Source organism: Mixophyes fleayi, chromosome 1 (assembly GCF_038048845.1).
Source record: "Mixophyes fleayi isolate aMixFle1 chromosome 1, aMixFle1.hap1, whole genome shotgun sequence".
Lineage (NCBI taxonomy): Eukaryota > Metazoa > Chordata > Amphibia > Anura > Limnodynastidae > Mixophyes > Mixophyes fleayi.
The window spans coordinates 61472979-61486836 of NC_134402.1; the positions used below are offsets into that span (position 1 = coordinate 61472979).

Genomic DNA, 13858 nt, shown 5'->3' on the forward strand with positions numbered 1-13858 from the left:
CAAGAAGAATGAGTTTTCCAGGGGCTGTAAACTCCTTTATAAAGCTATAGGTATGCGACACTTGTTGATGTTTTCTCTTTGGCTTCCTTATGGTCCATTCACTGTGATTTGCTTTTACAGTGTGCGTTTATTGCTCTTTGAATTTTTGGCAGTCAGGGCCTGAGCTATTATTTGGCAAACCTAGGCAGTTGCCTAAAGCCCCAATGGTTACGGGTGCCTCAAAAACGGAGTTATTTAAATATCTCTGGCTTGCCCCTATATGGAGAGTTGCCGCTGACATGAAGGAGACGCAGCCCGCCGCTGCTTCTTGTCAGTATTGCACTGCGATATGATGTCACAGCCAAGCACCATACTCCCAGTCTGAGGATGAAAGAATGCTGCCCCACCTCCTATCAAGCGACAGTGGCGGTAGGAATACTGCTTCAGAGTGGGGTGGGAAGTCCTGTCTAGGGAGCCCATACAGTTAGCATTGACACTAATGGCGATACAGTAGAGAATCACAAAGTAATACACTAATGGAGACTCTCTGAATTTTGCCTGAATTTTACAATTGGCAGAATCAATTTGCCCATCTCTATCAATAATCTTCTAACTTAAGTGTCAGTTTCACAAGTTCACAAATGGCATAGATGTTTTCCATATACTCTGGTATGCAAATTGCCACTATTCTCCTGCAGTCCATCTGAGAATTATGCATGACTACATGGCTGCCATCAGAAGGTGTATAGATGCCAACCTGACATGCAGAAGCAGGCACAAAGTCCAAAAGTGGAAGGAATGATGTCACAGATGTGCACAATTTGCTTTCCCTCTGTATTCTTAGTGAATGACCCCCAGTGTGTCTGTAAACACTGCACACTTTTACCAATCACACTACCTGACTTCTGACCTCGTGCAGCAGGTAGATTGTAGGGGCAAAGCAGTAGTGACTTACAGCAGGATAACTGCTTGACAAGATGATATGTGCACTTCACAATGGAGATGCGCTGACTTAGATGGACCATTGTACGATACGTTAAGGTGCGCTGTATCTAGGCCGTTTTCATTTCTGCATGCACATATCAGAGCAGAAGTAATTGGTTTGTTTTTTTTTTTATGCCCCCTCCCATAATCAGAGAAATCGTGACCAGGTACTGTACGTATCTCTCCCAGAACAGCTTCCTTGAGAATGGCTGCTGGCTGCTAAGGCGCACAGTGATCAGGAAAGAGACGCTGAAATGTGGCCAGGAGCCTGTGCTTGGAGACTGATTCAGATTCTGATCACCAGGCTCTAGTAACACAGCACGTACAGGACCTACTACTACAGCAGATCGCAATCAGAGCCATGCTAAACGATCTCACCAAGCCAAGGAGGTCAGCTTGTGCACAACCCTGAGATTTGGACTGGAATAGCTCCCCTATAATCGGTTTATATGGACTAAGCAGGGGTGAAGCCAGAACTTTTAAGGATTTGGATCAGTGGACATTTTTTTTTTTTTTTTTTTGCACGGGGGAATCTTTTTCAGCAAACGGTGTGTTGATGCTGCCTGCAGTGCGCATGCGCCGCTCTATTAGGAATTATCGCCTTGCTTCAGACTTTAGTTGCATTCGTTGTATCTTCTGTCATTAAGCAACGTTTTCTTTTTTATTATTTATATAAACTTAGTAATGTGGACGCTCCAAAACAGAGGATATTTCGGGATTGTATCGTTTCCTATGATGGTAGCCATGGTGTGCTGTGCTCAAAGGTGAGATGTGTTGCTGCAGATACATGTCTGTTGGTATGATTATTAATGGGTATTAGGTTATAATGCTCATATATTGGGATATAAGAGGGAGGGGAAGAGGGGAAGTTGTCTGAATGCTTGCACTTTAGTGTAGATACTGACTCCAGTCTATACTTCTTCCCCCCAGCGTTAATGAGCCCAGCAACATGTCATATGTGAAAGAAACAGTGGATAGATTGCTCAAAGGATATGACATCCGTTTGAGGCCAGACTTTGGAGGTAATGATAACAATACATGATCATATTGTATAACTGATAATGTACACATCATCTGTGCTTCTTGGTGATGCGCACAACACATTGATTGCTCATGTAAAAAAAAAAAAAAAAAAAGAAAATCTATTAGCCATCCATCTAAAACACGTCTCCTGAATAATTAATATGCATATTGGTCCTATAACACGTCTGTCTATTGGTTTTTCTTCCCCAGGCCCTCCCGTTGATGTCGGGATGAGAATAGCTGTAGCCAGCATAGATATGGTCTCTGAAGTCAACATGGTGAGTACATCCTTTGAATTAAACAAGAGCGAAAGTGCGCAGAGAGAGAGAGAGAGAGAGAAAAAAAATCAGGCTTCTGCTTACCATTCAGAGCAGAGTACAGCAACTTTGTGTCAACTTGGTCTGCTCTAAGGAGCAGGTGATGACTTCACTGATCTGTCTGTGTTGTGACTAATTGGCACTGGTAATGGCTAACGCTAATTATATGTCTTTTTATTAATTCTGAAATATGAAATGTCTCCATCTCTTGTGTGTGTGTGTATGTGTATGTGCGTTTTACATTACTACAGTACCATGGACAGCTCTATGCTTTCTCGGCCTGTTGCTTTGCTGATTTGGGGAGGAAATTGGCTGATGTTTAATTCACTTTGTGGAACGTCAGCGTGGCGTCATTATGATGCTAGATGTGGTGCTGAAGTGGGGTCTTACTGAGCTTACTTGTGCATGTGAAATCAAGTTTTGATAGAGTGTATGACTCACAGGACGACTTTACAAATTGATGTTAAAACATACCTGTAGCTACACTGAATATACTATCCACAAATAGATTTTATATTTATGTTTGCTAGATGGAATTTGGAATGTAATGTTTTGTTGTTTTTTGTTTTGTAATCTTATTCAAAGTATTTCAAGCTAGTGTTACTACAAACAAATATTTTTTTAGTCTGCCTTAGTAAGTTTTATTTTGCTTTATTTGATCCTATCTGAGTTTGACACTGTACTTGCTCCATTACATAATGTTACTAAACTGGTTTACAGTTTTATTACTACTTTATGTAACAATGTAACAAACACTTTTGAAATTGTTTTGATATAGAACCAATGGCAATCCACTGAGAACACTTTAATGAAGACTGAAAAAACGTTTTATGTGTGTTTTACTAGTTTTATGTCACTATATATTTTATAGCTTTACACCACCATTTAACCAAAATTACTAATGTGGTTTTATTAATAATACACCTTAAAGGGAGCTCTGTTTTCCAGGTAGATTAGTTTATCTTTTGACAAACCAGATCAGCTGTGTACATGTGTTATTAGGTACTTTCATTTCTTCTACTTTGTTTTGCATAAATCTCTTAGTCTATTGTTACTATAAAGGTAATTTAAGACTACAACCAAATGGATACCTTAGTGTGCATTTAAATTGAAGGTGCTGTAATGTATACAAATGGAAGTGTTAAGATTTATACAAGTAGCCATACCTATTGCATAGATCAACTATAAAGTATCTATTTTTAGAATGTGGACATCATAATCTAAGCATTGAACTCTCTAAGTTAGTTATGTCCAACTCTAAAAGCTCACTGTCACAGTCCTTTTTATCAAGTTTCAATGAAGATCTACAGATGGAGCGCAGTTTGTTGCAGCAAGAAGTGCAACATGGCTGAGTTTTATATGAATAATCTGTGAATTAGTTTATATGCTTTCTTTTGATATAAATAGCTTGATATATTCAATTTAACTGCAAAAAATACCTGTGCCATGAAGGGCCATCCACTGAATTTCATTGAGACACTACACTACATGAACATTGTATAAATTATTATTTTAATAGCATCAACCTCCAGTTGTGTATATCCAGTCAACACCTGGAAATGTCAATGGTGAGGAACAGCTGGGGGGCAAGTAAGGTGCTTAAGAGGTCAGGGCCATCTTTTCCATTGGGCACGATGGGCAGCTGCCCGGGGGCCCCATGGGCAAGGGGGCCCAATAGATACAGCTCTTAATGAGAATAAATAATCCTGCAAAAGCAAAAACCTGCAAAAAAAACCTACAATGGTCACTGAGCAAGTACATCTATCTATCTCTATCTCTATATATCTATATCTATATCTATATCTGTATCTGTATACATCTATATATCTATATCTATATCTAGGGGCCCGATGCACTGCTTTGCCCGGGGGCCCATAATGTTGTTAAAATGGCCCTGTAAGAGGTTTAATGTTAACCAGAAATAAGGTATCATTATAACCCCTTCCCTAGTAATTCTAACTTCAAAAGTGAATTTAAAGGACAAATGTAAGGTTCTTGAGAACTTATATTTGTTTCAGGGTAATTGTTTTATTAAATAACTAAAGAAGAATAAACCCAATTTTGCGTGTGCAAAAACTGCAAATGCACCTGATCTTCTTATCAGCTATATAAAAAAGTAAACATACAAATAAATTATAAATTCAAGGGGAAATGAAATAAGTTTTGTAATCTCAGACTACAGAGCTGGGGTTCTTTATTTTGCAACTGAAAATAAAGTTTTACTAAATCGGAGTAAGAGTTGCAATAGTTTAAAAATCTCCATTCAATGCTTTTGTGTACTTTCTATAAGTAATGCTGATGGTGTAGTAATACTAAAAAAGTGAAGTAAACATCCTTATTTCATTAGGTGTCATGGTATAATGAAAATCAGAAGACATACATCAGCTATAATGTGCCAAAAATCTGAAATTATTATGATTTTAAAATGCTCTTCAGAGAATCGGACTTTAAGGACTCCAGTTGATGTTTAGAACCTGCCTTGGTCTTTGGAGAAAGTCATTGATTATTTTAGCTCTCTCTCTGGTGGTTCAATTGCAAACTAAGATCTGTATAAGAGTCCTCTCTACTGGCAACTTGTCCAACTGTTGTTGAAGGAATTCTATAGCTATATGTGGATTGTTTTCCAGTTGAAACCACTTTTCAAAGACCCTTATGGTCGTCATACCAACTGTGTTGAGGAAATGATCAGTTTGAAAGTCTTTGTTTCCTAAATTTAGATGCTTGTTTGTGATTTAATTAATAGAAAATATATCTGGTTATGCTTAACTACTTCTGAAACTTAATGTGATACTTTCTCAGTTTAGCAGTTACTTGATTCCTGAGTTTGGCATTTAAACAGTTAGCCAGGAAGCATGTCAGTATGGGAGAAAGAGTGGGTAGTTTTAAAGAAATAGATTGTGTTTCATTTACAATTTAATGTTAATCTGACAGTCACTGTATCACAGCACTTTACTTGTACTTATATTTGTAACAAATATCTAAGACAAAGGTTAGGATTATGTTTACAATGTTGATCCTGATGTGACCAAAGGTTGGTATTATACATATTTTTTAATACGGTATAATACATGTTATACATGCTTGAGGAGGGCAGGCAGTGGGACTTTCTTTGCCATGTATTCTCTATGTACACTTGTGTTTTTATTGTAGCATACACCTCTAACACTTGGAAAGAGAGGCAGCGGGCAGCACCAATACATCAGTTACATAAGTACAGATCGAGAAAAGACAGGTATCTAATGGTATTACCATAAACTCATATTGTCACCATCAGCAACTCTACAGCAACTAAAGAAATTATGTCCCAGAGTTTTTAAAAAAAGTGCTGTAAACTAAGAGGCCTTGTCTTCCTTTATGTCGATGTAGTTATGGTGTGCTCCAGATCATCAGTTGCTCCCATGTCCGGGAGAACTATGGATGGGAAATCAGGTTACATGGTCACTACATGGTATAGTAAAATAATTGCTGAATGAGACACAACTTTATAAAAGATCCATCTATCATAATAGGTGCTGTGATGGTAAGCTTACTGCACCGGGGGGAGGGGGAGGGGGTGAGCGATAGAAAAAGAACCCTTAAATTACTAGTTTGGAGACAATAAAAAATTCACATAGTAGCAGGCTTGAATACAATTATAATATACATAGTGTAAACATACTTCCACAGTGATCTGCAACCTGTATAGTTATTTATTTATTGTTAATTTAGTTAAAGCCATGGAAAAGGTGCCTCAGAGTAGCAGGGAATTCAATTATTATTTTAAAGGCGCTGTCCCCTTCCAAAAAACATGCCCCTTCTGCACAGAAAGTAGGGGGAGTTCACCCAATGGGAACCACCCAATACTTGAATCCAGACTTAGTCCACCAGCTTTGAGAGTCAATCCACGAGTTGTCTCGATAGGGAGTTTTCTGGTGGGACCCCTATATTTGCTATATAAGTGTACATGTTTTCTTATGAGATTTTAGATATCATTGTCCAAAAGTAGATAATCCCACAAATCATATTAATTCAATATGTCCTGGGTTGTCCAACTTGAGAGCCGTAGGTGTAGCCCTCCAAGCCTTTTAAGAGTTCCCTAATATTTTTACAACTTATATAGACTCTGATGTGTTACCTTAATTTTGTTAACAGTACTTGTCACAGTCACATAGTTAGACAATATATGCAGCCTGGTTTTGTATCCACATGGATATTACTGATATCAGATGGAGTTTAAGAAAAGAGAACCAACTTGTTTGTATTTTATACAAGTTCATGTTTGGTGATTAACAGAGATCCATAACAAAAAAGAACATTTACATTCTTAGCATAAACAGACACTGTTTGTTAGAACTATTTATGACACCGGTATTGGATTTTACCCAAAATACTCTTGAATATTTTCTGAGCACCATGTCTAAAAACTACTAGAACACGTTTCAATATTACCTTATGTAGCAGAGCTCCTCACAGTAACTGGAGCGGTTTTGTCACAACAGTTGTCCCAGTATAATGGACAGGGGTCATTAAGACCTCTACATTTTATATTAAAAAAGTTAAAAAAAAATATACACACCATTTTCAAATTAACGTTAATTGAATAAAAGGCTTAATGTTACTATCAAATGTAAAATAAAATATATTCTTTCTTGATTCTTTATAGTCCAAATGGGAAATAAAACGTTCTTCTTACTTCATCTATTGCAGTCCAAATCAGAAAAAAAGTAGTAAATAAATAAATAAAATCTGAGAAATCCCCATAGAAAAACAACCAACTTATCCACTACAAACAAACGCCACTAATTGATCAAAGCCAGGATTAACCAGGACAACCCCTCAACGACACCCAAAGACTTCCTATTCATTCATTTAAAATTACATTATCGGAAGCAACCGTCATTCAGTGTAAACTGTGGTTCTCATGGCTACTTTTTGTATTTTCGAGGACTCAACAGCAATCCAAATGCTTAGCCATCTTATGGCAACTACACCTTTCCATTGGCTTGGTGTTTACGGTTAACATTTTGCACAGTGAAATCGCATGTGATGGCAGCTCATTCGCCCTGTAAAAGGATTTCCTCCTTTGAGGGGTTTTAATCTCCTTAATATTCTGGCAAATGTATGTATGACCATTTAATACCGTTATATATGACAAGGAAGGGGTTGTTCCTAATCAGTGTGCTAATTCAATTGTGGCTAAATTCTGATATATGTTATAAAGTGAAACATAAATAATAGATTATTTATGTACTCTTCATCACACCCACTCTTAAAAGACAGTCTGACGCAAGTTACATTTGTACCTAGGGAGCAAGTAGACATCTGATCCAGCTGCTTTGAGAACAGAGATTATCAGATGCACATAGTTCTGCTCTGCCTAGAGGAGTGGCAAGAGAACTGCCATCTTTGTGATTGATGAGTGACCATACGAGCAAACAAAATTATGATATTGAGGCTTCACAGCAATGCTAAACCCAAAGATTCTGGACCTGATTTTTTAAGGGACATAAACTGTTTTTTTAAGCATATAAGCCGCACAATTACTCTTCGCATGATTAGAATCGGACCATAAGCCACAGAACGCAGCAATGTCCAATTCATCTTTGAATGCAGAAGACACTGCAGCTTACGATTTCAAAGAAGGAATGTGATGGGGAAGGGGCATTTGTAAAATGTATTTTAAGTACAGTAGACATTAATCACATCATAATAAATGTCATGGGGAAAAAATATTTTTCATTTTATTTATAATTTTTTCATATTTTATCATTAGAGACTAACTTATTAATATGGAACTTTAATTGTACATTTGTGTTTCATTTCTGTGCATTCTCATGTGAGCGTATATTCCTCACATGTATTGGATGTATCCCAGTGCCCTGTCTAGTAGACGCAGCAGACCTACACCTGCATTCATCACCACACGTATCTTTACATCCACTCCTTGTTGAGTTTGGACATGCGTATACCCGATTCACGTGCGTTTTTTAGAAAACTTTGGGTGTCAAGACACTTTTAGTATTGTAAGTGAGGATCGATCCACAAGGAGTATTAGCGGTCTGGCCTGTTGGTGCAATATGTACTGAGCCACATTCACAATACGGAAGATTGCCCCTAGGGGGGGCTGGCAAATTTTACCCCGGGGGGCAAGTCTCGACTCAGCAGCCTATTTTAAAGGAAAAATGGAGGTGGCCCAGTGTCCCAGCCCAAAATAACCCAATGTGGGACTGGGGTGGGGGCCAGATGCCCCCCTGCAACCCAGTCCATCGTGCCCCTAATTGCCCCCCTCAATCATGTTTTTACTTTTCCATAAAAAAACATTTCACATATCCCCATATTGTTGCTTTCTAGTTCAGTGCCTGTTTGTGTTTCTGTGTATGCATATGCACATATAAATGTAGCGGAGTGGGCTACTGCAGTTAGTTATCCCAGTGGAACTACTGTACAAGTAATGCAAGTGTTTGATAATGAGATACTGTGTTAAAAAGAATGTTTGCTCTCTGGAACATCACAGAACAGAATTTTAACATTACAGGCATTTTAAAACAGTGGTTTAAAAATGATATCACACTGAGATGTGCTATGACCCATTTTAATAAATTAGTACTTTAGTTGAAAATTTTACATAATAAATTATAATTTGGAATAGGTATGAACTGCTACATTTCTAATTTGCATAACTAAGAGTATGATTTATGGTTTTATCTCTAAAGGAAAATAATGATTACTAATAATACATATGACTTTATATGAAATATCTACTGATAACTATTAAAAAGCTTTATGTGAAAAATTCAGAATTTTTCATGTCTGGATATATTTGACATGATTATTGATCCATGATGATATTAGTTTTCAGTACACAAAACACTTTCGGAGTAAAAAGTTGGTGAAGGTCCATGAAAAAACACATTAAAAATGTTTAATGTGTTTGAAAATTATTTTTCCCTGTATAAAAAAATGATAATGCAATGTAACATAACAGAGTAACTTAGGTTGAAAAAAGACACCAGTCCATCAAGTTCAACCTATTTTGGATCTCCTGTGATCCTTCTCTTATATTTGAAATTGATCCAGATGAAGCAACCGCCAATTTGTTTCAATTGGGAAAAATGCCCCCTGCCTCAATTTTGTAGTCCTAGTTCTCACTGGATCCACTATTATCCTTCATTTTAATGAATGGTCGAAACCCTGGATACCCTTTACCACTATAAATTTGTTTAACCCTTTCTTGAACATATTAATTGAATCTGCCACCACGAGCTTCCCTGGCAGTGAGGTCTATTTCTTGGCTGCCCTTACTGTAAAGAACCCCTTCCTTTGCTGGTTGTGAAACTTCCTCCCTCTAACGTTATGACCGCGTGTCCTGTGTACAGTCCTTGGAGTAAACAGTTCCCATGAAAGTTCTCTGTATTGACCCTTAATGTATTTGTACATAGTAATCATATCCAATCTTTGACACCTCTTTTCTAAAGTAAACATGCCTAAACTGGCTAAGCTTTCTCATAATTTAATGACCCCATACCCTTTATCAATATTGTCGCCCTTCTCTGAACCGTCTCTAGTTCCAAAAATGTCTTTTTAATAGAGAAGTGCCCAGAACTGTACTCTGTATTCAAGATGAGGTCTTACCAATGATTTATATTTTGGCAAAATTACAGCTTCTTCCCTTGCATCTATGCCCCTTTTTATGCATGACAATACTTTATTGGCCCTTGCAGCTGCTGCTTGACATTGAGCACAATTGCCAAGTCTACTGTCTATGAGCATAATTATATATTCTTAAAGCATCAAATACAGTGAGTAACCTTGTCCAGGGTCCTGCCACTGCTCTCTGCCAAGTGTAAGTGATACTCTTAGCAGAGAGCAGACTAGTGGTACCACAATAGAAGACTATTGATCCACGCAGTTTTCTCAAACTGCCATGCCCTCAAGACAGACCTGAGATCTGGTACTTTATATTCACGACCCAACCCCCCATCCCCCTCAAATCCTCTGTAGAAGTTTTGTAGGTATGAGAGTTGAACCTGCATAGGCTGGCAGATAGTGGGTGCATGGGTGCAAGGCAGGGAGAGGGGGAATTCCTGCAGATACGGATATAGATGCAGTGGGTTTTTGCTCCTCATAACTGGCATGCATGTGAAGGTGTTTCCACCCTTCTGTTATGTGTTGTATTTGGGTAGGGCATGGGCCTAGCAGTTCATTGTAGTAGGTGCTAGTTACATGATTTGTCATTGTTATGTCATTCCTTATATATAAAAAATAAATAAATACAAATAAATACATTTAAAGTTTAGGTGTGGGGGGTTGCTGGTTGTGTCCTACATACATGATGTCAGCATCTCACAACGGCATCTGTGTCTAGTGTGGATTGGGGGATATGTCTGGGACCTAGATTTACAGCAGTCCTGAAGAGTTCTCCAAGAGACCACTGGACATCCTTTGGTGACTACTGAGACATAGCATTGTGTGGCATTTTTATTGCCCACCAGAAGAAAGAAAAAAACTCTCTCCCAATATGCTACTTTCTTAGGCCATTACCAAGCTTCACATGCAGTCCTGGCAAAACCCTGTGGAATTATGCTTCCTCATTAGGTTGCCTGCTTCACCTGTCCTCTACAGGGGTGGCACAATAAAGGCTGTGGCTTTCTCTCCACATCACTCTGTTATCTAGTTATTGTAGTTAATGTATGTGGGGTGAAGTCTTCTTGGAGTTGGTTTTGGTTTAAGAGGTACTAGGTGTACACACAATCTGTAGTAATGAATCAAAACCCAGTCTAATTGTGTGATGTTGAGCTAGTAATCTGTAAATTATTCATGTATGTCTGTTCATCTGCACAATGGAGCATTGTTGTGAAAATGTTGGTGAACCATTGTTTTGTAAAGGTATCCTGTTCAGATGTCGTGCGGCCAACAGTTTACCACTTTGTGATGAGTTTTGTAGTATTTATCAAAGGTTTTATTTTTATTGCTATGGACAGTGTACGTATCACGGCATAGGATTCAGTAAGTCTTTGCAGGTAGCATTTACCTGTTGGTATACTTGATTAAGTTCCATTTGGAAAACAATGCAATTATTTTGCTCATGTCGATGAGCTCTTCTCTCTACATTATTAACTTGGCAAGGATAGGGCAAGGTTCAATAATTTGTTTGCCAAATTAAATATGACTTAAAAAAATTATCTCCCCTCTAAAAATAACTGAGATTTATAATCAATTTAGCTTATTTTACATGTCTTTTTAACGTGATAAAAAAACATCCATGTTTAACTTGTATGATTATCAGAATTGTTATAATGAATTTCTTTTAAACTATAAATAGTAGGAAATGTTATATGTTGGAGAGAAATAAACTCTTATAGTGCAGCTCGTTTTCATTCTCATCATTTAACTCATTTCTTTTTAAGGATCCATGGCACCCCAATGCATTTTTAAACGTCTTAGCCCCTCAGCTAAGTAATTTGCCTAAAATAACTTTAGCATTCAGACTTAAAGTTGACAAAAATCATTAGTAAACATTGCTATAAACATTGTTACTAGTTTTTCTGTTGTCACAAACCTGACTACTTATTTGTATCACTGAGGGTTATCTGATTGCAGAAGGCTGCATTATTTTTATAACACAGTAAAGAAAATGTTTAGAAGTTGTGACTCCCTACCAAGTGCTGTAGTCTTAGAATAAATACAATATTATTATTTTTTATCTCACAAATAGATTAGTCACAGCTTTAATGTACTTATTTTGCCATCAAAGGTCAGCAGAATATTTAATAACAATAATATGCAAAACATCTTATTATCATATAGGGAATATGAAATGAAATGTGTTTAGTTTACTAAGCTAAACTTGAAGTGCAGTTGAATATTTCATTTTCACTCCGATTAACTTTCTCAAACTGCACTTTCGGTTAATGTTGGTCTTTAGGGCAGTGTCAGGCAAGCATTTTAGAATACGATGATCTTCTGACCAGGAAGCCACAATGTTCTATGATTATATGCTCAGTCAACTTAATACAAAAATGAATAGGGAACACTATTCCCCTGTCAAACCAAACTCATCCCTGCATCAAATCACTGCATTGAGCATTTTGATAGTGGAATTTGTTGAGGCAGGGGAACAGTGTTCCCCAGATCATTGTCACTACAGACTGACTGAACATCACATTTCAATGCTGTATGGAATATGCTCATCTGATGCTGCTTACAATGACTGCATCCTTCATGGATAAAATTCCCTGTTTGGCTCCTCAATGCAAAACTACCCTGGTCTTGCAAAGGAATAAAGGCCTTTTTTTTTTGTAATAGTCTCTCTCTCAATTTGAAACACATCAACATTAATTCTGTGCTGGTGATATGTGACATTTCTGTACCAGCTGACATCTACGAGCCACTGCTTATCTTAAATATTTCTTGTCAAGAAATAACTTGTTAACTTTAACTTAAGAACAGCCTATAAACTGTCTTTGACTTCCCTTAAGTGAGCTCTGTTTGAGAGATAAACGTCTATGTATTTTTCCCTTCGGCTGTCATAAGTCAGATACTGTTTGTACTGTGGCTTGCTTGAATTGGACATATTTTGATTGCAATGTCCATTCCAGTTTTACCTGTTTTATTTTATTTTATTGTTTCTGAAAGTTTGCCCAGACTCGACATGTTTTTATTTATCCAGATTCTCCTGCTTCAGACTGCTCATGTTATACACACTGCCTCCAGCAACTACTTACACATTCTCTCAATATTTTTTCCAATAGTTTATATAACAAACAAAACACATATATGCAACATTGCAAGCGGTTTGGGTTCTAATATGATATATGATATGACATGATTTAGGGCATTTTCATATAAGCAAATTTCCTGTGCTCGAACTCTGTGATAAATTCTCAACAAATTCCTAAAGAGGTTGGCATTTCTGGGGGAGCAGAATTTCAGCGAAGCAAAGGTGTTCCTTGTTAAATAATAAGCAGCGCATATAGATTTATGGAGCAGTGCGAAAATGTGATTTCATTTGCGGGACAAGACTATTGAAAATGATAAAGGGTCATAGAGGGTGTGTTTTGGAGATGTCCTTTGCTTCATAGAAGAGTGGATAGCCATTTTCACTCAGTAAAAACATTTTGGGGTAAATTTATCAAGCTGTGGGTTTGCAAAAGTGAAGATGTTACCTATAGCAACCAATCGGATTCTAGTTATCATTTATTTAGTACATTCTACAAAGTGACAGCTAGAATGTGTTTGGTTGCTATAGGCAACATCTCCACTTGCAAACCCACAGCTTGATACATTTAACCTACAAACCTGGATGCATTTCTAGTCTGTGGTGTCTCCATGGAGTAGAGAGTAGGCATGCACCTTGCAGTGTGCAGGGAGGAACATCTAGGTGCACCACTGCAAAAAATAAAATGATTTACAAAGCACACGCACTGCACTTCATAAATGAGGTCCACTATGGGAATGGACCAGTATTGAGATGTGGAAAATGCAAAACAGGCTACTGAGCAGGGGCCTGATTCATTAAGTATCTTAACTTGAGAAACTTCTTATTTCAGTCTCCTGGACAAAACTATGTTACAATG

At 37.5% G+C, this 13858-nt stretch overlaps 1 protein-coding gene across 1 annotated transcript in view; it reads left to right on the forward strand.

Annotated features, from left to right (window-relative positions):
- Positions 1 to 1030: 1030 nt before the first annotated feature.
- Positions 1031 to 13858, forward strand: part of GABRB1 (gamma-aminobutyric acid type A receptor subunit beta1) — a 364190-nt gene continuing 351362 nt past the window's right edge. Inside the window, exons 1-3 of the mRNA XM_075195245.1 lie at positions 1031 to 1727; positions 1894 to 1985; positions 2197 to 2264. Coding sequence (XP_075051346.1) covers positions 1648 to 1727; positions 1894 to 1985; positions 2197 to 2264 — 240 coding nt within the window. The 5' untranslated portion in view covers positions 1031 to 1647. The remainder of the gene's footprint in view (positions 1728 to 1893; positions 1986 to 2196; positions 2265 to 13858) is intronic.